The sequence below is a fragment of the Salmo salar genome, chromosome 21, assembly GCF_965601325.2.
Source record: "Salmo salar chromosome 21, fSalSal1, whole genome shotgun sequence".
NCBI lineage: Eukaryota > Metazoa > Chordata > Actinopteri > Salmoniformes > Salmonidae > Salmo > Salmo salar.
Genome location: NC_138311.1, coordinates 43,970,639 through 43,996,279, shown reverse-complemented (window position 1 = coordinate 43,996,279; position 25,641 = coordinate 43,970,639). Strand labels below are relative to the sequence as shown.

General features: G+C 46.6%; 1 protein-coding gene across 1 annotated transcript in view; it reads left to right on the top strand.

The window, feature by feature from the left end:
* Positions 1 to 25,641, top strand: part of LOC106562645 (voltage-gated delayed rectifier potassium channel KCNH8) — a 305,465-nt gene that overhangs the window by 231,189 nt on the left and 48,635 nt on the right. Inside the window, exons 5-7 of the mRNA XM_045704813.2 lie at positions 4,822 to 5,077; positions 5,784 to 5,941; positions 6,236 to 6,440. Of these exons, the coding sequence (XP_045560769.2) occupies positions 4,822 to 5,077; positions 5,784 to 5,941; positions 6,236 to 6,440 (619 nt within the window). The remainder of the gene's footprint in view (positions 1 to 4,821; positions 5,078 to 5,783; positions 5,942 to 6,235; positions 6,441 to 25,641) is intronic.

Genomic DNA, 25,641 nt, shown 5'->3' with positions numbered 1-25,641 from the left:
CTCCTCACCCCTCCAGAACATGTTGTTGACGTGTCTCTCTATCCTCACCCCTCCAGAACATGTTGTTGACGTGTCTCTCTCTCCTCACCCCTCCAGAACATGTTGTTGACGTGTCTCTCTCTCCTCACCCCTCCAGAACATGTTGTTGACGTGTCTCTCTCCTCACCCCTCCAGAACATGATGTTGACGTGTCTCTCTCTCCTCACCCCTCCAGAACATGTTGTTGACTTGTCTCTCTCTCTCCTCACCCCTCCAGAACATGTTGTTGACGTGTCTCTCTCTCCTCACCCCTCCAGAACATGTTGTTGACGTGTCTCTCTCTCCTCACCCCTCCAGAACATGTTGTTGATGTGTCTCTCTCTCCTCACCCCTCCAGAACATGTTGTTGACGTGTCTCTCTCCTCACCCCTCCAGAACATGTTGTTGACGTGTCTCTCTCCTCAACCCTCCAGAACATGTTGTTGACGTGTCTCTCTCCTCACCCCTCCAGAACATGTTGTTGACGTGTCTCTCTCCTCACCCCTCCAGAACATGTTGTTGATGTGTCTCTCTCTCCTCACCCCTCCAGAACATGTTGACGTGTCTCTCTCTCCTCACCCCTCCAGAACATGTTGTTGACGTGTCTCTCTCCTCACCCCTCCAGAACATGTTGTTGACGTCTCTCTCTCCTCATCCCTCCAGAACATGTTGTTGACGTGTCTCTCTCCTCACCCCTCCAGAACATGTTGTTGACGTGTCTCTCTCTCTCCTCACCCCTCCAGAACATGTTGTTGACTTGTCTCTCTCTCCTCACCCCTCCAGAACATGTTGACGTGTCTCTCTCTCCTCACCCCTCCAGAACATGTTGTTGACGTTTCTCTCTCTCCTCATCCATCCAGAACATGTTGTTGACGTGTCTCTCTCTCCTCACCCCTCCAGAACATGTTGTTGACGTGTCTCTCTCTCCTCACCCCTCCAGAACATGTTGTTGACGTGTCTCTCTCTCCTCACCCCTCCAGAACATGTTGTTGATGTGTCTCTCTCTCCTCACCCCTCCAGAACATGTTGTTGATGTGTCTCTCTCTTCTCACCCCTCCAGAACATGTTGACGTGTCTCTCTCTCCTCACCCCTCCAGAACATGTTGTTGACGTGTCTCTCTCCTCACCCCTCCAGAACATGTTGTTGACGTGTCTCTCTCCTCACCCCTCCAGAACATGTTGTTGATGTGTCTCTCTCTCCTCACCCCTCCAGAACATGTTGACGTGTCTCTCTCTCCTCACCCCTCCAGAACATGTTGTTGACGTGTCTCTCTCCTCACCCCTCCAGAACATGTTGTTGACGTCTCTCTCTCCTCATCCCTCCAGAACATGTTGTTGACGTGTCTCTCTCCTCACCCCTCCAGAACATGTTGTTGACGTGTCTCTCTCTCTCCTCACCCCTCCAGAACATGTTGTTGACTTGTCTCTCTCTCCTCACCCCTCCAGAACATGTTGACGTGTCTCTCTCTCCTCACCCCTCCAGAACATGTTGTTGACGTGTCTCTCTCCTCACCCCTCCAGAACATGTTGTTGACGTCTCTCTCTCCTCACCCCTCCAGAACATGTTGTTGACGTGTCTCTCTCCTCACCCCTCCAGAACATGTTGTTGACGTGTCTCTCTCCTCACCCCTCCAGAACATGTTGTTGACGTGTCTCTCTCTCCTCACTCCTCCAGAACATGTTGTTGACGTGTCTCTCTCCTCACCCCTCCAGAACATGTTGTTGACGTGTCTCTCTCCTCTCCCCTCCAGAACATGTTGTTGACGTGTCTCTCTCCTCACCCCTCCAGAACATGTTGTTGACGTTTCTCTCTCTCCTCACCCCTCCCGAACATGTTGTTGACGTTTCTCTCTCTCCTCATCCCTCCAGAACATGTTGTTGACGTGTCTCTCTCTCATCACCCCTCCAGAACATGTTGTTGACGTGTCTCTCTCTCTCCTCACCCCTCCAGAACATGTTGTTGACGTGTCTCTCTATCCTCACCCCTCCAGAACATGTTGTTGACGTGTCTCTCTCTCCTCACCCCTCCAGAACATGTTGTTGACGTGTCTCTCTCTCCTCACCCCTCCAGAACATGTTGTTGACGTGTCTCTCTCCTCACCCCTCCAGAACATGATGTTGACGTGTCGCTCTCTCCTCACCCCTCCAGAACATGTTGTTGACTTGTCTCTCTCTCTCCTCACCCCTCCAGAACATGTTGTTGACGTGTCTCTCTCTCCTCACCCCTCCAGAACATGTTGTTGACGTGTCTCTCTCTCCTCACCCCTCCAGAACATGTTGTTGACGTGTCTCTCTCTCCTCACCCCTCCAGAACATGTTGTTGACGTGTCTCTCTCCTCACCCCTCCAGAACATGTTGTTGACGTGTCTCTCTCCTCAACCCTCCAGAACATGTTGTTGACGTGTCTCTCTCCTCACCCCTCCAGAACATGTTGTTGACGTGTCTCTCTCCTCACCCCTCCAGAACATGTTGTTGATGTGTCTCTCTCTCTCCTCACCCCTCCAGAACATGTTGACGTGTCTCTCTCTCCTCACCCCTCCAGAACATGTTGTTGACGTGTCTCTCTCCTCACCCCTCCAGAACATGTTGTTGACGTCTCTCTCTCCTCATCCCTCCAGAACATGTTGTTGACGTGTCTCTCTCCTCACCCCTCCAGAACATGTTGTTGATGTATCTCTCTCTCTCCTCACCCCTCCAGAACATGTTGTTGACTTGTCTCTCTCTCCTCACCCCTCCAGAACATGTTGACGTGTCTCTCTCTCCTCACCCCTCCAGAACATGTTGTTGACGTGTCTCTCTCCTCACCCCTCCAGAACATGTTGTTGACGTCTCTCTCTCCTCATCCCTCCAGAACATGTTGTTGACGTGTCTCTCTCCTCACCCCTCCAGAACATGTTGTTGACGTGTCTCTCTCCTCACCCCTCCAGAACATGTTGTTGACGTGTCTCTCTCTCCTCACCCCTCCAGAACATGTTGTTGACGTGTCTCTCTCTCCTCACCCCTCCAGAACATGTTGTTGACGTGTCTCTCTCCTCACCCCTCCAGAACATGTTGTTGACGTGTCTCTCTCCTCACCCCTCCAGAACATGTTGTTGACGTGTCTCTCTCTCCTCACTCCTCCAGAACATGTTGTTGACGTGTCTCTCTCTCCTCACCCCTCCAGAACATGTTGTTGACGTGTCTCTCTCTCCTCACCCCTCCAGAACATGTTGTTGATGTGTCTCTCTCTCCTCACCCCTCCAGAACATGTTGTTGACGTGTCTCTCTCCTCACCCCTCCAGAACAGGTTGTTGACGTGTCTCTCTCCTCACCCCTCCAGAACATGTTGTTGATGTGTCTCTCTCTCCTCACCCCTCCAGAACATGTTGACGTGTCTCTCTCTCCTCACCCCTCCAGAACATGTTGTTGACGTGTCTCTCTCCTCACCCCTCCAGAACATGTTGTTGACGTCTCTCTCTCCTCATCCCTCCAGAACATGTTGTTGACGTGTCTCTCTCCTCACCCCTCCAGAACATGTTGTTGACGTGTCTCTCTCTCTCCTCACCCCTCCAGAACATGTTGTTGACTTGTCTCTCTCTCCTCACCCCTCCAGAACATGTTGTTGACGTGTCTCTCTCTCCTCACCCCTCCAGAACATGTTGTTGACGTGTCTCTCTCTCCTCACCCCTCCAGAACATGTTGTTGACGTGTCTCTCTCCTCACCCCTCCAGAACATGTTGTTGACGTGTCTCTCTCCTCACCCCTCCAGAACATGTTGTTGACGTGTCTCTCTCTCCTCACTCCTCCAGAACATGTTGTTGACGTGTCTCTCTCCTCACCCCTCCAGAACATGTTGTTGACGTGTCTCTCTCTCCTCACCCCTCCAGAACATGTTGTTGACGTGTCTCTCTCCTCACCACTCCAGAACATGTTGTTGACGTGTCTCTCTCTCCTCACCCCTCCAGAACATGTTGTTGACGTGTCTCTCTCTCCTCACCCCTCCAGAACATGTTGTTGACGTGTCTCTCTCTCCTCACCCCTCCAGAACATGTTGTTGACGTGTCTCTCTCTCCTCACCCCTCCAGAACATGTTGTTGACGTGTCTCTCTCCTCACCCCTCCAGAACATGTTGTTGACGTGTTTCTCTCTCCTCACCCCTCCAGAACATGTTGTTGACCTGTCTGTCTCTCCTCACCCCTCCAGAACATGTTGTTGACGTGTCTCTCTCCTCACCACTCCAGAACATGTTGTTGACGTGTCTCTCTCTCCTCACCCCTCCAGAACATGTTTTTGACGTGTCTCTCTCTCCTCACCCCTCCAGAACATGTTGTTGACGTGTCTCTCTCTCCTCACCCCTCCAGAACATGTTGTTGACGTGTCTCTCTCTCCTCACCCCTCCAGAACATGTTGTTGATGTGTCTCTCTCCTCACCCCTCCAGAACATGTTGTTGACGTGTCTGTCTCTCTCCTCACCCCTCCAGAACATGTTGTTGACGTTTCTCTCTCCTCACCCCTCCAGAACATGTTGACGTGTCTCTCTCCTCATCCCTCCAGAACATGTTGTTGACGTGTCTCTCTCCTCACCCCTCCAGAACATGTTGTTGACGTGTCTCTCTCCTCACCCCTCCAGAAAATGTTGTTGACGTGTCTCTCTCTCCTCACCCCTCCAGAACATGTTGTTGACGTGTCTCTCTCTCCTCACCCCTCCAGAACATGTTGTTGACGTGTCTCTCTCTCCTCACCCCTCCAGAACATGTTGTTGACGTCTCTCTCTCCTCACCCCTCCAGAACATGTTGTTGACGTCTCTCTCCTCACCCCTCCAGAACATGTTTGGGGACAAGCCGCCCATCCCAGATTACAAGGTGGCAGCCATTCAGAAATCCCGATTCATCTTGCTCCACTACGGGACCTTCAAGGCTGGCTGGGATTGGCTAATCCTGTTGGCTACCTTCTATGTCGCAGTCACAGTGCCCTATAATGTGTGTTTCACTGTGGTGGGGGGGCGGGACGAAGGAAGCTCCGCGCCCCGCAGCCCCCCCAGTGTGAGTGACATCCTGGTGGAGATCCTGTTTATGCTGGGTAAGGAGAAGAGAGCTAACATTATTCTAACATTATTCAGATATTTTTCTAATATTAACGTTCTTCTAACATTGCTCCCACATTGTCTAACGTTATCTATTGCATCTATTAGTATAACATTATTTCAACACTATTCTAACATGATCTAACATGACTGCATGTCCCTATTTAAAGACTTTACCCCCTACGTACACTTCCTAATGACAATCTCTATGACTTACATCCTCTGTCAACGGATTGGCATAGTACTTATTGCTAGAGAACTTCCTCTTTCTACACAACACTAATTATATTTCCTCCAGGTGCTTAGCACATTCATTGTGGGAGAATACATACAGTCATCTAATTAAATGAAAAGTTAATTGTAATGAACACTTATTTGTTCATCATTGTATTACTGGCCCTTGATGGAAACTCTGCCCACCGTTTCTCTCTCTGTCTCTCTTTGTCTCTCATTGTCTCTCTTTCTCTGTCTCTCTCTCTCTGTCTTTGTCTAAAAACAGACAGATGGACATCATAAAAGTGAACTAACTGCAGTGTTAAGGATGCATCTCTAGTCAATGATGTGACCAGTGGTCATATTGTCATTGCTTTTTAAAACAAATAATAGCCTCTATCCATGTACAGCAGTGCACTTATATATCAACAATGCTACTCATAATGAGATAGGAATGTACATTAATATATCCTATCTGTCATTCTACAGATATCGCGTTGAACTTCCGGACGACCTTTGTGAGCACATCGGGCCAGGTGGTGTATGACGCTCGCTCCATCTGTGTGCACTACGTCACCACCTGGCTGTTTGTTGACCTCATCGCTGCATTGCCCTTTGACCTGCTATATGCGTTTAACGTCAGTGTGGTGAGTGTCTGTGTGGGACTGGTTACAGGACAAAATGATAGAAGTAAAGATGAACAGTGTTTCTGGTTGGTATAGTGGTGTGAGGGATGGATTGTTAAGGAAACGGACACCATATTTGCTTCGGAACTGTCCCTACTAAGATCAATCCAGATATGTAACACAAGGCATTATGTGTACTGTAGTACATCACGCTACAAAGGATCTCTGAGATGTTGGACTGATACCTAAAATGTCAGGATTCATCAAACGCTGTGACGGAGCTCATAATTGATGTCTGTGTGTGTGTTTCTGTAGTACTTTGGGGTACACCTGCTGAAGACAGTGCGGTTGCTACGCCTGCTGAGGCTGCTACAGAAGCTGGAGCGTTACTCCCAGTACAGTGCTGTAGTTCTCACCCTGCTCATGTCCATGTTCGCCCTGCTGTCCCACTGGATGGCCTGCATCTGGTACTTCATTGGACGCCGAGAGATCGAAAACAGCCCCAACTCCTGGGACATTGGTCAGTGCACCGGCATGTCTGCATGTCACATTGAGATTGTCATCTGTTTTTCAAGGGAGCCAAGAAGCAGCTTCACAAGCATTCAGTCATTTTGTATTTTATTCTCATGGATGCTTGTGATGCTGTTGCTAGGCTAGGGCTGGCCTTGCAAATCAGATTATGATTGTTAAAGTGACATGCCTTGTTAAATAAAATATGAATGAATAAAACTATGAATGAATAAAACACATATGGGTTCTACTAGACTTTTTGTTCAATGACTGTAATCATGATGCAACTGCAAAATGATGTACCAAATTATTTTAGCCTGAGATTTGATCAGTAAACAGCAGTCGTACTTTACCCCTCACTGAGCCCTGGTACCCGCCCCTTCACTGAGCCCTTGTACTTTACCCCCCCACCGAGCCCTTGTACTTTACCCCTCACTGAGCCCTGGTACTTTACCCCTCACTGAGCCCTCGTACTTTACCCCTCACTGAGCCCTGGTACTTTACCCCTCACTGAGCCCTGGTACTTTACCCCTCACTGAGCCCTTGTACTTTACCCCCCCACCGAGCCCTTGTACTTTACCCCTCACTGAGCCCTGGTACTTTACCCCTCACTGAGCCCTGGTACTTTACCCCTCACTGAGCCCTGGTACTTTACCCCTCACTGAGCCCTTGTACTTTACCCCCACCACCGAGCCCTTGTACTTTACCCCTCACTGAGCCCTGGTACTTTACCCCTCACTGAGCCCTGGTACTTTACCCCTCACTGAGCCCTGGTACTTTACCCCTCACCGAGCCCTGGTACTTTACCCCTCACCGAGCCCTGGTACTTTACCCCTCACTGAGCCCTGGTACTTTACCCCTTCACTGAGCCCTGGTACTTTACCCCTCACTGAGCCCTGGTACTTTACCCCTCACTGAGCCCTGGTACTTTACCCCTCACTGAGCCCTGGTACTTTACCCCTCACTGAGCCCTGGTACTTTACCCCTCACTGAGCCCTGGTACTTTACCCCCCCACCGAGCCCTTGTACTTTACCCCTCACTGAGCCCTGGTACTTTACCCCTCACCGAGCCCTGGTACTTTACCCCTCACCGAGCCCTGGTACTTTACCCCTCACTGAGCCCTGGTACTTTACCCCTCACTGAGCCCTTGTACTTTACCCCTCACTGAGCCCTTGTACTTTACCCCTCACTGAGCCCTGGTACTTTACCCCTCCCTGAGCCCTGGTACTTTACCCCTCCCTGAGCCCTGGTACTTTACCCCTCACTGAGCCCTGGTACTTTACCCCTCCCTGAGCCCTGGTACTTTACCCCTCACTGAGCCCTGGTACTTTACCCCTCACTGAGCCCTGGTACTTTACCCCTCACTGAGCCCTGGTACTTTACCCCCCACCGAGCCCTGGTACTTTACCCCTCACTGAGCCCTGGTACTTTACCCCTCCCTGAGCCCTGGTACTTTACCCCTCACTGAGCCCTGGTACTTTACCCCTCACTGAGCCCTTGTACTTTACCCCTCACTGAGCCCTGGTACTTTACCCCTCACCGAGCCCTGGTACTTTACCCCTCACCGAGCCCTGGTACTTTACCCCTCACCGAGCCCTGGTACTTTACCCCTCACCGAGCCCTGGTACTTTACCCCTCACCGAGCCCTGGTACTTTACCCCTCACCGAGCCCTGGTACTTTACCCCTCACTGAGCCCTGGTACTTTACCCCTCACTGAGCCCTGGTACTTTACCCCTCACTGAGCCCTGGTACTTTACCCCTTCACTGAGCCCTGGTACTTTACCCCTCACTGAGCCCTGGTACTTTACCCCTCACTGAGCCCTGGTACTTTACCCCTCACTGAGCCCTGGTACTTTACCCCTCACTGAGCCCTGGTACTTTACCCCTCACTGAGCCCTGGTACTTTACCCCTCACTGAGCCCTGGTACTTTACCCCTCACTGAGCCCTGGTACTTTACCCCCCACCGAGCCCTGGTACTTTACCCCTCACCGAGCCCTTGTACTTTACCCCTCACTGAGCCCTGGTACTTTACCCCTCACTGAGCCCTGGTACTTTACCCCTCACTGAGCCCTGGTACTTTACCCCTCACTGAGCCCTGGTACTTTACCCCTCACCGAGCCCTGGTACTTTACCCCTCACCGAGCCCTGGTACTTTACCCCTCACTGAGCCCTGGTACTTTACCCCTCACTGAGCCCTGGTACTTTACCCCTCACCGAGCCCTTGTACTTTACCCCTCACATTTGGTTGAAACCCTCCACCAAACTCTGGGTCTATTAAATTAAACCTCTCCCAGGTTAGGGCAGGGGGAAAAGAGGGGAGAGAGGAAATGAGAGAGGGTGGGGAGGAGGGGGAGAGAGGAAATGAGAGGGGTGGGGAGGAGGGGGAGAGAGGAAATGAGAGGGGGGGAGAGAGACAGACAGAGAGAGAGAGACCAAGAGAGAGAGAGACAGACAAAAAGGGGGGAGACAGAGAGAGAAACAGAGAGAGAGAAGGGGGGAGACAGAAAGAGAAACAGAGAGAGAGAGGGAGGGGGCAGAGAGAGACAGAGGGAGACAGAGCCCTTTTACTTCCCCCTCACTGATCCCTGGTAACCACTGTACATTTATAATGTCTTTATTCTTTTGGTACTTCTGTGAGTGTAATGTTTACTTTTCATTGTTATTGTTTATTTCACTTTTGTATATTATCTACTTCACTTGCTTTGGCAATGTAAACATATGTTTCCTATGCCAATAAAGCCCCTTGAATTGAATTGAGAGAGAGAGACAGAGTGAGCGACAGAGATAGAGAGGTCATGATTAGATGAGCTCCTGCATTTTTCAGCATGTTCTAAAAATATATATAGATTTAGAGTTAGATGAACTTGGATTTTTATTGTCAGGAGCATATACAGGATGCTACCCTCTACAACATAACCTTCACTCAAAATCAAAACTCAAAACCTACAACCTGATTTTGGACGGAATTACGGAATCACCTGGAAGGCTTACAACTACCAAGGATTATTATTCCAACGCTATACAGCAAATGCTTGAAAACAGCAGAAACCTGAAAACACCATCCAACCTGGAACTGAGTGAGTAATGTTTAGTCTGAAGCTATATTTTATTTCCAAAAGCCAAGAAGAAACATACATTACTTTATAAGGACTGAATGCTAAATTAAGGCCGCCAAGCTTGATACAACTTCAATTAGCACTGACGTGTCAAGTGAGAGGTGTCAAAGCCCTTTAGCCCAACAATGGCAGGAGGCCTTAGAAGCTGCCTCCCGCTGTTCAGAGGTAATTAAAATACAGTACCATGTGTATCAAGAATGATAAGGCAAGAAAAGATCACAAAATGAAGCTCCTTATGGAAAATCAAGAGACACTTTTTGCTGACTATTACAAAAATGGGAATATCAGAAACATGGCCACCCCCGCAGAGAAGCCAGCGGAACAGCCCACTTCAGCTCCCGACAAAAGTCTCCACACCACAACAACCCCCACTCTTAAACTAGCCCAAGCCAATGGCATGTGCCAGATGTTCAGCAGGCTCTACTCACACTTACTGGCCTGAGGCCAAACCACACGACCAACAACATTGGACACTTTATGGAACAAAAAGCCTCCACTATCTAATCCTGGTTAATTCCAAGGCCTGAGGTCATCTGCCTGGACTTCATCAAAGAAATTGGAAATACAGACATTGTCATCCCACAAGAAATCTGGTTGCCCTCTAAGTTACAGGGAGTTGGTAGTCCCATCCACCAAACTACCAGGTGTGAAACAGGGAAGGGACTCAGGGAGTATGCTAATTTGGTATAGAGCAGACCTAACTCACTCCATTAAATTAATCAAAACAATGATCTTAACAGAGAAAAATGTCCTCTTGTGTGCTACCTATATCCCCCCACTAGAATCCCCAAACTTTAATGTAGACAGCTTCTCCATTCTGGAGGGGGAAATCAATCATTTCCAGGCCCAGGGACATGTACTAGTCTGTGGCGACCTAAATGCCAGAACCGGACAAGAACCTGACACCCTCAGCACACAGGGGGACAAGCAACTGCCAGGAGGTGACAGCATTCCCTCCCCCATATGCCCCCCTTAGCACAACTATGACAACATAACCAACAAAAACGGGTCACAACTCCTGCAGCTCTGTCGCACGCAGGGTATGTACATAGTCAATGGTAGGCTTCGACGGGAGTCCTATGGTAGGTACACCTATAGCTCATCTCTTGGTAGTAGTACTGTAGACTACTTTATCACTGACCTCAACCCAGGGTCTCTCAGAGTGTTCACAGTCAGCCCACTGACACCCCTATCAGATCACAGCAAAATCACAGTCTACTTGAACAGAGCAATACTCAATCATGAGGCAACAAATCCAAAGAAACTGAGAAAAAAAAACAATTAGGCAACAACAAATGCAATCCCTTTTAGACAACTTCCTGGACAAAACGTTCCACTGTAATAGTGAAGGTGTAAACTTGGCAGTAGAAAATCTAAACAGTATATTTGACCTCTCAGCCTCCCTATCAAATCTAAAAATCTCAAATAGAAAACCGAAGAAAATGAACAACAATGACAAATGGTTTGATGAAGAATGCAAAAATCTAAAAAAGAAATTGAGAAACCTGTCCAACCAAAAACATAGAGACCCACAAAACCTGATTCTACGCCTTCACTATGGTGAATCACTAAAACAATACAGAAATACACTACGGAGAAAAAAAAGGAACAGCACGTCAGAAATCAGCTCAATGTATTTGAAGAATCCACAGACTCTAACCACTTCTGGGAAAATTGGAAAACACTAAACAAACAACAACACAAAGAATTATCTATCCAAAATGGAGATGTATGGGTAAACCACTTCCCCAATCTTCTTGGCTTTATAACAAAGAATCCACAAAAGTGGAGACAAATTTGACCCCAATAACCACCGTGGGATATGTGTCAACAGCAACCTTGGGAAAATCCTCTGCATTAACAGCAGACTCGTACATTTCCTCAGTGAAAACAATGTACTGAGCAAATGTCAAATTGGCTTTTTACCAAATTATCATACGGCAGACCACTTATTCACCCTGCACATGTAACAGTGTAGGTTCCGTCCCTCTCTTCGCCCCAACCCGGGCTCGAACCAGGGACCCTTGCACGCATCAACAACTGACACCCACCGAAGCATCTTTACCCATCGCGTCACAAGAGCCACGGCCCTTGCAACGCAAGGGGAAACCCTACTTCAAGTCTCAGAGCGAGTGACGTCACTGATTGAAATGCTATTAGCGCGCACCACCGCTAACTAACTAGCCATTTCACATCGGTTACACTCACCCCCCCTTTGACCTCCCTCTTTTCCGCAGCAACCAACGATCCGGGTCAACAGCATCAATGTAACAGTGTAGGTTCCGTCCCTCTCTTCGCCCCAACCCGGGCTCGAACCAGGGACCCTTGCACACATCAACAACTGACACCCCACGAAGCATCGTTACCCATCGCGCCACAAAAGCCGCGGCCCTTGCGATGCAAGGGGAAACCCTACTTCAAGTCTCAGAGCGAGTGACGTCACTGATTGAAACGCTATTAGCGCGCACCACCGCTAACTAACTAGCTAGCCATTTGACATCGGTTACACACACCCTAATTGACAAATAAACAAACAAACAAAAAAGGCAAAGTCTTCTCATTTTTGTTTATTTCAAAAAAGCCTTTGACTCAATTTGACATGAGGGTCTGCTATACAAATTGATGGAAAGTGGTGTTGGAGGAAAAACATACAACATTATAAAATTAATGTACACAAACAACAAGTATGCGGTTAAAATAGGCAACAACAAAAAAACATTTCTTCCCACAGGCCGTGGGGTGAGACAGGGATGCAGCTTAAGCCCCACCCTCTTCAACATATATATCAACGAATTGGCAAGGGCACTAGAACAGTCTGCAGCACCTGGCCTTACCCTACTAGAATCTGAAGTCAAATGTCTACTGTTTGCTGATGATCTGGTGCTTCTGTCACCAACCATGGAGGGCCTACAACAGCACCTAGATCTTCTGCACAGATTCTGCCAGACCTGGGTCCTGACAGTAAATCTCAGTAAGACCAAAATAATGGTGTTCCAAAAAAGGTCCAGTCGCCAGGACCACAAATACAAATTCCATCTAGACACTGTTGCCCTAGAGCACACAAAAAACTATACATACCTCAGCCTAAACATCAGTGCCACGGGTAACTTCCACAAAGCTGTGAACAATCTGAGAGACAAGGCAAGAAGGACATTTTATGCCATCAAAAGGAACATAAAATTCAACATACCAATTAGGATCTGGCTAAAAATACTTGAATCAGTTATAGAACCCATTGCCCTTTATGGTTGTGAGGTCTGGGGTCCGCTCACCAACCAAGAATTCACAATTTTTTATTTTATTTTTTTATTTCAACTTCATTTAACCAAGTAGGCCAGTTGAGAACAAGTTTTCATTTACAACTGCAACCTGGCCAAGATAAAGCAAAGCAGTGCGACAATATCACGTCCTGACCCTTGTAAGGTGTCATTTTCTATAGTAGAGTAGGTCAGGGCGTGACAGGGGGTATTTTGGGTGGTTTTCTATCTCTATGTTTAGTTCTAGTTTTCTATTTCTATGTTGGAGGTTTTTGGGATGATCTCCAATTAGAGGCAGCTGGTTCACGTTGTCTCTAATTGGAGATCATATTTAAGTTGTTTTTTTTTGTAGTGTGTTTGTGGGCAGTAGATTTCTGTTTAGTTGTGTTCTGTGTAGACTTTAATACCTGACAGAACTGTTAGCTGATTGTTTTTCTCTTTGTTATTTTCTTTAGTGTTCTGAGTTTAATAAAAGTAATTATGAGCACTCAACACGCTGCGCCTTGGTCCCCTCTATACGACAGCCGTTACAGACAAAAACAACAACACAGAATTACACATGGGATAAACAGACGTACAGTCAATAACACAATATAAAAATCTATATACAGTGTATGCAAATGTAGTAAGATTAGGGAGGTAAGGCAATAAATAGGCCATAGTGGCAAAATAATTACAATTTAGCATTGACACTGGAGTGATAGATGTGCAGATGATGTGCAAGTAGAAATACTGGGGTGCAAAAGTCAAAATAACAATATGGGGATGAGGTAGTTGGATGGGCTATTTACAGATGGGCTGTGTACAGGTGCAGTGTCCCACAACATGGGACAAACACCAAATTGAGTCTCTGCATGCAGTATTCTGCGTGTACAACGCAGAACACCAAATAATGCATGCAGAGCAGAATTAGGCCGATACCCACTATTTATCAAATGCCAGAAAAGAGCCGTTAAATTGTACAACCACCTAAAAGGAAGCGATTCCCAAACGTTCCATAACAAAGCCATCACCTACAGAGAGATGAACCTGGAGAAGAGTCCCCTAAGCAAGCTGGTCCTGGGGCTCTTTTCACAAACACACCCCACAGAGCCCCAGGACAGCAACACAATTAGACCCAACCAAATCATGAGAAAAGAAAAAGATAATTACTTGACACATTGGAAAGAATTAACAAAAAAACAGAGCAAACTAGAATGCTATTTGGCCCTAAACAGAGAGTACACAGTGGCAGAATACATGACCACTGTGACTGACCCAAACTTAAGGAAAGCTTTGACTATGTACAGACTCAGTGAGCATAGCCTTGCTATTGAGAAAGGCAGACCTGGCTCTCAAGAGAAGACAGGCTATGTGCACACTGCTCACAAAATGAGGTGGAAACTGAGCTGCACTTCCTAACCTCCTGCCCAATGTTTGACCATATGAGAGACACATATTTCCCTCAGATTATACAGATCCACAAACAGTCAGAAAAGAAACCCAATTTTGATAAACTCCTATATCTACCGGGTGAAATACCACAGTGTGCCATCAAAGCAGCAAGATTTGTGACCTGTTGCCACAAGAAAAGGAAGAAAAACACCATTGTAAATACAACCCATATTTATGCTTATTTATTTTCCCTTTTGTACTTGAACTATTTGTACATCGTTACAACACTGTACATATACATAATATGACATTTGTAATGTCTTTATTCTTTTGGAACTTCTGTGAGTGTAATGTTTCCTGTTCATTGTTATTGTTTATTTCACTTTTGTATATTATCTACTTCACATGCTTGGGCAATGTTAACATATGTTTCCCATGCCAATAATGCCCCTTGAATTGAATTGACAGACAGACAGAGCGAGAGAGAAACAGACAGAGAGAGAGAGAGAAGGGGGGAAGATGGAAAAAGTCAGGTGAGCGATGTGATTAGTTGTGTGTGTGTAAAGCCCAGTGTTTCATATCTCAGCTCTGCAAGACAAATGAGAGAACGTGCCTGAAAGAGGCTTTAGTTCTGTCACGTTACTGCTGCTTTCCAGCCTGAACACCCCCACAAATAATCTGACAGAGAACAGACACACTCATTTTGTCACGATCATCGTACAGAGCGGACAAAGGCGCAACGTGATTAGAGTTCCACATCGGCTACAGACCACCCTCTGCCCCCAGCTGTGCTCTGGACACCATATGTGAACTGATTGCCCCCCATCTATCTTCAGAGCTCGTGCTGCTAGGTGACCTAAACTGGGACATGCTTAACACCCCAGCCATCCTACAATCTAAACTTGATGTCCTCAATCTCATACAAATTATCAATGAACCTACCAGGTACCACCCCAAAGCCGTAAACACGGGCACCCGCATAGATATCATCCTGACCCACTTGCCCTCTAAATACACCTCTGCTGTTTTCAACCGAGATCTTAGCGATCACTGCCTCATTGCCTGCATCCGTAATGGGTCTGCAGTCAAATGACCACCACTCATCACTGTCAAACGCTCCCTGAAACATTTCAGCGAGCAAGCCTTTCTAATCAACCTGGCCCGGGTATCCTGGAAGGATATTGACCTCATCCCGTCAGTAGAGGATGCCTGGTTATTTTTTTTAAATGCCTTCCTCACCATCTTAAATAAGCATGCCCCATTCAAGAAATTTAGAACCAGGAACAGATATAGCCCTTGGTTCTCTCCAGACCTGACTGCCCTTAACCAACACAAAAACATTCTGTGGCGTTCTGCATTTGCATCGAACAGCCCCCGTGATATGCAAATTTTCAGGGAAGTTAGAAACCAATATACACAGGCAGTTAGAAAAGCCAAGGCTAGCTTTTTCAAGCAGAAATTTGCTTCCTGCAACACAAACTCAAAAAAGTTCTGGGACACTGTAAAGTCCTTGGAGAATAAGAACACCTTCTCCCAGCTGCCCACTGCACTGAGGATAGGAAACCCTTTCACCTCCAATAAATCCACTATAATTGAGAATTTCAATAAGCATTTTTCTACGGCTGGCCATGCTTTCCACCTGGCTACCCCTACCGCGGTCAACAGCACTGCACCCCCCACAGCTACTCGCCCAAGCCTTCCCCATTTCTCCTTCTCCCAAATCCAGTCAGCTGCAAAATCTGGACCCCTACAAATCAGCCGGGCTAGACAATCTGGACCCTTTCTTTCTAAAATGATCTGCCAAAATTGTTGCAACCCCTATTACTAGCCTGTTCAACCTCTCTTTCGTGTCGTCTGAGATTCCAAAAGATTGGAAAGCAGCTGCTGTCATCCCCCTCTTCAAAGGAGGGGACACTCTTGACCCAAACTGCTACAGACCTATATCTATCCTACCGTGCCTTTCTAAGGTCTTCGAAAGCCAAGTCAACAAACAGATTACCGACCATTTCGAATCCCACCGCACCTTCTCCGCTATGCAATCTGGTTTCAGAGTTGGTCATGGGTGCACCTCAGCCACGCTCAAGGTCCTAAACAATATCGTAACCGCCATCGATAAGAAACAATACTGTGCTGCCGTATTCATTGACCTGGCCAAGGCTTTCGACTCTGTCAATTACCACATCCTCATCGGCAGACTCAATAGCCTTGGTTTCTCAAATGATTGCCTCGCCTGGTTCACCAACTACTTCTCTGATAGAGTTCAATGTGTCAAATCGGATGGCCTGTTGTCCGTTGGCTTGCCCTTGCTTTATACTCGTCGCCAAACCCACTGGCTCCAGGTCATCTACAAGACCCTGCTAGGTAAAGTTCCCCCTTATCTCCGCTCACTGGTCACCATAGCAGCACCCACCTATAGCATGCACTCCAGCAGGTATATCTCTCTGGTCACCCCCAAAGCCAATTCCTCCTTCGGCCGTCTCTCCTTCCAGTTCTCTGCTGCCAATGACTGTAACGAACTACAAAAATCTCTGAAACTGGAAACACTTATCTCTCTCACTAGCTTTAAACACCAGCTGTCAGAGCAGCTCACAGATCACTGCACCTGTACATAGCCCATCTATAATTTAGCCCAAACAACTACCTCTTCCCCTACTGTATTTATTTATTTATTTTGCTCCTTTGCACCCCATTATTTCTATTTCTACTTTGCACTTTCTTCCACTGCAAATCTACCATTCCAGTGTTTTACTGCTATATTGTACTTACTTTGCCACCTTGGCCTTTTTTGCCTTTACCTCCCTTATCTCACCTCATTTGCTCACATTGTATATAGACTTATTTTTCTACTGTATTATTGACTGTATGTTTGTTTTACTCCATGTGCAACTCTGTGTTGTTGTATGTGTCGAACTGCTTTGCTTTATCTTGGCCAGGTCGCAATTGTAAATGACAACTTGTTCTCAACTTGCCTACCTGGTTAAATAAAGGTAAAATTAAAACACAAAACAATCTCTCACAAAGCAGGTGGGAACAGGGACTCCTTAAGTATCATCCCTAATTAGAGACAATGAACATCAGCTGCCTCTAATTGGGAACCATACCAAGAGCACCAACATAGAAATGAAAAGACTAGAACACCCCCTAGTCACGCCCTGACCTACAACACCATAGAGAACCAAGGGCTCTCTATGGTCGGGCGTGACAGTACCTCCCCCCCCAAAGGTGCGGACTCCGGCCGCAAAACCAGAAACCAAATGGGGAGGGTAGGGGAAGTGACTGGTGTCGGTGGCAGCTCCGGTGCGGGTCGCCGGATCCGGCCATGGCGCCGGGCTGAGCGCCGTGCCTGGACTGGGCACCGGCGCAGAGGAGGGCTTCGGCCATGGAGCTGGGTTGAACGCCGTGCCTGGTCTGGGCACCGGCGCAGAGGAAGGCTCTGGCCATGGAGCTGGGTTGGCCGCCATGCCTGGACTGGGCACCGGCACAGAGGAAGGCTCCTGCCATGGAGCGGGACTGGACACCGTGCCTGGACTGGGCATCGGTGCAGGTTGCACCGGACTGATGACACGCTCCTCAGGTCGAGTGCGTGGAGCCGGCACAGGATGCTCCGGGCTGGAGAGGCGCACTGAAGGCCTGGTGCGTGGAGCTGGCACAGGTGGCACCGGACTGGTGGCACGCACTTCAGGGTGAGTGCTCGGAGCTGGCACAGGACGTACCGGACTGGGGAGGCGCACTGGAGGCCTGATGCGTGGAGCCGGCACAGGTGGCACCAGACTGACGACACACACTTCAGGGCGAGTGCTCGGAGCTGGCACAGGACGTACCAGATTGGGGAGGAGCACTGGAGGCCAGACTTCACCAGACTGCTGACAGGCTCTTCAGGTCGAATGTTGAGCAGAACACACTTGACCAACATCTCTCTCCTCTCTCTCAACTTCTCCATGGCCTCCCTGACGGTCTCTGGCTTTTCAGGGCGAGTGCGGGGAGCTGGCACAGATGGCACCGGACTGGTGTCACGCTCTTCAGCACGCCTGCGCTGCAGCATACTCCTCGCCAAAGTCATTCTCCGATATCCCTCCTCACACTGCTCCATCGACTCTCAGGCGGGCTCTGGCTCTCTCCTTGGCTCGGCCGACCACCCCTCGTGCCCCCCCCCAAAAAAATCTTGGGGTTTCTGTGGCCGCGGTCCCCGACGTCGTCGCTGTCCCTCCTGAGTCCTCTGTGACTGCCGCCAAGGAAGGGTCTCGTGTCCTCCCATGATTTCTTCCCAGGTCCAAAACTCCTTTACCTCCGTCACACGCTGCTTGGTCCTTGTTTGGTAGGATATTCTGTCACGATCGTCGTACAGAGCGGACCAAGGCGCAGCGTGATTAGAGTTCCACATCTTTTAATAAACAGTGAAACTTCTATAAAACAATAAACCAACAAGGAAACGTGAAAGTAGTGGTGCTACATGCACATACACAAAACAATATCCCACAAAGCAGGTGGGAACAGGGACTCCTTAAGTATGATCCCCAATTAGAGACAACGAACATCAGCTGCCTCTAATTGGGAACCATACCAAGAGCACCAACATAGAAATGAAAAGACTAGGGTGTGACACATTTAAATATTCACACACCAACCTTTCACACAAGCACCTTGTCTCTGTCACATTGTGATTCAAATACTGCATAGAAAAACATGTATAACCACACGTACACACAGACACACACACACGTCGGGCTCTGAACAGCGTGGCACTTCAGTTACTACGTTGTGTGTGTGTGTCATATTGAACTGAACCAAGCAGAGCCCCGGCTCTATCGTCACAGCTAATCACCTGAGACAGTAACTACCTGAACAATACAGATCAGTGGTCAGTCTCTTTGTGGAGCTCCCACTGGAATGAAGAGGACAAGAGACCGTTAGAGTCTGACCCACAGTCTTATATTACATGGCTCAGGGGTCAATATTTATGGGCAGTAGGAGTACTGACCTATAGATTCAGTTTTGTATTTGAAATCATAAATAATAAGATGGGGGATCAGGGGGTACCTGATCCTAGAACAGCGTTCAGGGACACTTATCCCAGAGGGACGCTGACAGTATCTTTCTAGCATCAGTATACCCCAGAGTGTTACAGCCTGCTGTCTATCTTCAGGCCAATGAGCCCCACAACTAAATCCCTATCAACCCAACTGGTTTATTGTGCCTATTCCAGCCTTGATTGGTGGATCAGTTTGTGTGCTAAAGTTTAGGATTTGATTTTGAGGGTACCCACAGCCATTCCTGATTGGTCGCTGTTACTGATTGGTCGAGGTTAAGTTGATTGGGCCTGCGCTACTTAAGGCTTGATTGGCGGGTCTTGGATTTGATTGGCGGGTCTTGGATTTGATTGGCGGGTCTTGGATTTGATTGGCTGGTCTTGGATTTGATTGGCGGGTCTTGGATTTGATTGGCTGGTCTTGGATTTGATTGTGGTGGTAGCCACAGCCATTCTTGAGCTGTCAAATGTAGTTTGTTGGAATGAGGGATAAGGGTGCCCTTTAAACGCTGATACCATGTCAGAATGATCTTTTACTAATTCAGATGATAACAGATTGGTTAGGCCTTGTCACATATCAGTATAGAGGCTAGTTGGACCATTTCATCTATGCTCTAATGGTACTTAATATGTGAGGCAAAAATTATTATTTTCTTTAAACCTGTTGAGGACAGACGTTCCGCTAGCGGAACGCCTAGCCAATATCAAATGGAACAGCGTGGTGCGAAATACAAAAACCTAAAAAATGCAATAATTTCCATTTTTCAAACATACGACTATTTTACACCATTTTAAAGATAAGACTCTCGTTAATTTAACCACATTGTCCGATTTCAGAAAGGTTATACAGCGAAAGCAAAACATTAGACTATGTTAGGAGAATACATAGACCAAAATAATCACACAGCCATTTTCCAAGCAAGCATATATGTCACAAAAACCCAAAACACAGCTAAATGAAGCACTAACCTTTGATGATCTTCATCAGATGACACTTCTAGGACATTATGTTATACAATACATGTATGTTTTGTTCAATCAAGTTCATATTTATATCCAAAAACAGCTTTTTACATTGGAGTGTGATGTTCAGAACATGCATTCCCACCAAAAACTTCCGGTGAATTTACTAAATTACTCATCATAAACGTTGACAAAATACATAACAATTATTTTAAGAATTATAGATACAGAACTTCTTTATGCAATCGCGGTGTCAGATTTTAAAATATATTTTCGGCGAAAGCACATGTTGCAATATTCTGAGTACATAGCTCAGCCATCACGGCTAGCTATTTTGACACCCGTCAAGTTCAGTGCACAGTAAACTCAGAATTAGTATTAGAAATATTGTATTACCTTTGCTGATCTTCGTCAGAATGCACTCCCAGGACTGCTACTTCCACAAGAAATGTTGTTTTTGTTCCAAATAATCCATAGTTATGTCCAAATACCTCCGTTTTGTTCGTGCGTTCAGGTCACTATCCAAAGGGTAACGCGCGTGCGCATTTCGAGACAAAAAAGTCAAAATGTTCCATTACCATACTTAGAGGCATGTCAAACGCTGTTTAAAATAAATTTTTATGGTATTTTTCTCGTAAAATAGCGATAATATTCCAACTGGACAATAGTGTATTCATTCAAAGAGGAAAAGAAAAAACAGCGTGCTCGTGTGAATGCTCAGAAACTGAGCTACTATACTCTGCCCAGAGACAGGAGATGGCTCAATCCACTTTCTGAAGGCTTTAGACAGCCAATGGAAGCCTTAGAAAGTGCAACGTAACCCCACAGATACTGTAGTTTCGATAGAGAATCAAAAGAAGAACTACAAATTCTCAGACAGGCCACTTCCTGCTTGGAATTTTCTCAGGTTTTTGCCTGCCATATGAGTTCTGTAATACTCACAGACACCATTCAAACCGTTTTAGAAACTTCAGAGTGTTTTCTATCCAAATCTACTAATAATATGCATATTCTCATTTCTGGGCAAGAGTAGTAACCAGTTTAAATCGGGTACGTATTTAAACTGGTTACTAATACTAATACTGCCCCCTATCCTAAACAGGTTTTAAGTGAGAAACTTGAATTGTCTTCGCAGAGCATTATAGCATTGACTGTAATGGCAAATTGTCCATTTCCAAAACAGACACACAGAAATACTCAGGTCTCATAAGCCTGAGATCTTCAATGTGTTGTTATTACAGCTCAGCAGTGTTTACAGACCAAAACATATCAACAGCACCAGAAGCTCACAAAACAACAACATGTCATCAGATATTTTACAGGCGTGCGTGCCTGCTGTGTGTGTGTACATGCATGTAGCTGTGTGTGTGTTTGTGTGTGTGTGTGCGTGCATGTGGGTCTGTGTGTGTGTGTGTATGTGTGTGTGCGTGCGTGCGTGCGTGTGTGTGTGCCTGCATGCGTCTGCAGGTACTGTAGGGTTGTACTGTGAATGTCTGCAGGTACTGTAGGGTTGTACTGTGAATGTCTGCAGGTACTGTAGGGTTGTACTGTGAATGTCTGCAGGTACTGTAGGGTTGTACTGTGAATGTCTGCAGGTACTGTAGGGTTGTACTGTGAATGTCTGCAGGTACTGTAGGGTTGTACTGTGAATGTCTGCAGGTACTGTAGGGTTGTACTGTGAATGTCTGCAGTCACATCACTAATTCAAGTCCAGGGAGCAGCTCCTACACTCTTAATAAAAAGGGTTCCAAAAGGGTTCTCCGGCTGGTCCCATTTAAACATTATTTAACTAGGCAAGTCAGTTAAGAACAAATTCTTATTTACAATGACGGCCTACCAAAAGGCAAAAAGCCTCCTGTGGGGAAGGGGGCTGGGATTAAAAATACAAATAAATGTAATAAAATATAGGACAAAACACACATCACGACAAGAGAGACACCACAACACTACATAAAGAGAGACCTAAGACAACAACATAGCATGGGAGCAACACATGACAACACAGCATGGTAGCAACACAACATGACAACAACATGGTATCAACACAACATGGCAGCAGCACAACATGGTAGCAGCACAAAACAGGGAGCAAACATTGTTGGGCACAGACAACAGCACAAAGGGAATGAAGGTAGAGACAATAATGCATCATGCAAAGCAGTAGGTGTCCATGATTGAGACTTTGAATGAAGAGATTGAGATAAAAGTGTCCAGTTTGAGTGTTTGTTGCAGCTCTCCATGCTGCTCCCCCATGCTGGCACAGCCACAGTACACTCTAACAAATGGCCAACTATCCAGCAGACTACTGCAGAACCCTGTAGTGCAGTCTCCACTGAACCAGACAATACACAGGCAATGGAGAGAGAGAGGGAGGGAGAGAGAGAGAGAAGAGGGGGGTAGAAGAAATGGCTAGAGTGAGCCTGCTGCCTCAATTATAATATTATGTTGTATTATGAAAAAGCAAATAGGTATTTCTTGGAAAGTAAACATTGTGTTGAATGTGTTTCCAGCAAGTCTAAGTGTGTGTGAGACCTTGGATACAGCATTTACAATAGGACAAAAGGAGCATTGACTAAGAAGGTGAATGCAGCATAAAATGAGTCCCTGACTAGTCTATTCAGTGTCCCAAATGGCACCCTATTCCCTATATAATGCACTACTTCTGACCAGTGAGTAGAGAATTTCCAGCAGTGACACCTCACTGGCGCGCTTGTGTGTGTGTGTGTGTGTGTGTGTGTGTGTGTGTGTGTGTGTGTGTGTGTGTGTGTGTGTGTGTGTGTGTGTGTGTGTGTGTGTGTGTGTGTGTGTGTGTGTGTGTGTGTGTGTGTGTGTGTGTGTGTGTGTGTGTGTGTGTGTAGTTTCTAACTTTCTCTCTGTCAGCACTTCATAGTGAGACCTGTTTTCCTATAGCTTGTTTTCCTCATCTAGCATTCTCTTTCTCTCCATCTGTCTTTCTCTCTCTTCCTCGTCCTCCTCATCCTCCTCTTTCTCTCTCTTCCTCATCCTCCTCTTCCTCTCCCTTCCTCATCCTCATCTTTCTCTCTTTTCCTCATCATCATCTTCCTCCTGCTCATCATCCTCTTTCTCCTCATCCTCATCTTCCTCATCCCCCTCTTTCTCTCTCTTCCTCATCCTCCTCTTGCTCTCTTCCTGTTGTTTTAACTGCTGTGAAGACTGATCTCTTCCTGTTGTTTTAACTGCTGTGAAGACTGATCTCTTCCTGTTGTTTTAACTGCTGTGAAGACTGATCTCTTCCTGTAGTTTTGACTGCTGTGAAGACGGATCTCTTCCTGTTGTTTTGACTGCTGTGAAGACTGATCACTTCCTGTTGTTTTGAGTGCTGTGACTGATCTCTCAGAGAGGTGGCTATCTTTCAGTATCACTTCAAAGCTTCACACTGCAGCAGAACAGACTGATCCCCCAGACTGATCCCCCTCTCTTTCTCAAAGACTGACTGAGTGGGCTGGGTGAATGACAAACTGACAGACAGAGATGGAGTGGAGTGAGTGGCATAATAACAGTATGGAACCCCCAGGGACACATCCGGAGATAAATCACAAATCAATCAAGTTCTGTCTCTGTTCCAGTTCTTTACAAAGAGGAGAGTAAGCCTGCTAGCATCCTTGTATAGACAGGTTTTTATTTTATTTATTTAACTAGGCAAGTCAGTTAAGAACAAATTCTTATTTACAATGACGGCCTACCCCGGCCAAACCTGGATGACACTGCACCAATTGTGCGCTGCCCTATGGGACTCCCAATCACGGCTGGATGTGATACAGCCTGGATTCATACCAGGGACTGTAGGGATGCCTCTTGCACTGAGATGCAGTGCCTTAGACCGCTGTGCCACTTGGGGTTAGCTGACAACGTCAGGAAAACGATGAGCACGCTTCAATGGGGCTGAAGGATGTGTGTTGTTATGGTTCTGGATGGCCAGGCAGCTAGTAGCAATGACTCGAAGCTGCCATGTGGGGAATCGTAGGTGACTCATTTCAGCTCATTGTATCTTGTTATTGATATTGTTATTGTCTTGTTTTGAGATGTTTTGACTTATATCACGTCTTTGCTAATATGGCAAAAATTCACTAGCTATCTAACCAACTACTGTAACGATGTATTTAAAAGACAACAAGTGCTCATTGTGCAAATGTACAGTACATTCAGAAAGTATTCAAACCCCTTGACTTTTTTCCCATTTTGTTACGTTACAGCCTTATTCTAAAATTGATTAAATAGATTTTTTCCCTCATCAGTCTACCCACAATACCCCATAATGACAAAGCAAAAACTATTTTTTTTAAATGTTAGCAAATTTATAAAAATATAAAAAACGGATATCACATTTACATAAGTATTCAGACCCTTTACTCAGTACTTTGTTGAAGCACCTTTGGCAGCAATTACAGCCTCGAGTCTTCTTGGGTATGATGCTACAAGCTTGGCAAACCTGTATTTGGGGAGTTTCTCCCATTCTTCTCTGCAGATCCTCTCAAGCTCTTCCAGGTTGGATGGGGGAGCATCGCTGCACAGCCATTTTCAGGTTTCTCCAGAGATGGGGTCAACGGAGAGGGTTGCCTCGCTTCTACTCCTTGGGAAAATTTGCAGTATTTCGTTTTTTTCTGTATTATTTCTTATTGTTAGCCAATAAAATCTTAAATGTTATTACATACTGCACCGGGAAGAACTATTTGATATCAGAGCGACGTCAACTTACCAGCACTACGACCAGCGCTACCACCCACTGCTTCCGAGTATATTACTCGCTAATGTCCAGTCCCTAGATAACAAGGTCAACGAAATTAGGGCAAGGGTGTCAGGTGCGTCGTAAAAGCTAGACCAAGGCGCAGCGGATATCGTGCTCATCTTCTTTATTTATATTATAAGAGAACACTTAAACAAAATATAAACGAACGCCAAACAATAGTTCCGTAAGGACACAAGCACTATACAAAAAACAACCACCCACAAAACCCAAAGGAAAACAGGCTGCCTAAGTATGGCTTCCAATCAGAGACAACGAAAGACACCTGCCTCTGATTGGAAACCACACTCGGCAAACCTGGAAAACGGAACATAGAAAATGAAAACTAGAACCAAAATCCCCTAGACAAAAAACCCCAAAACACAAAACAAACACCCCCTGCCACGCCCTGACCAACTACAATGACAAATAACCCCTTTACTGGCCAGGACGTGACAAAGGGTTACTTTCCAGAGAGACATCAGGGATTGTAACATACTCTGTTTCACGGAAACATGGCTCTCTCGGGATATGCTGTTCGGAGTCGGTAAAGCCACCTATATTCTCGGTGTGTCGCAGGGGTGTATGTTTCATGATTAACGACTAATTGTAACAACATACAGGAACTCAAGTACTTTTGTTCACCTGATCTAGAATCCCTCACAATCAAATGCCGACTGTATTATCTCCCAAGAGAATTCTCTTCCGTTATTGTCACAGTAGTGTCT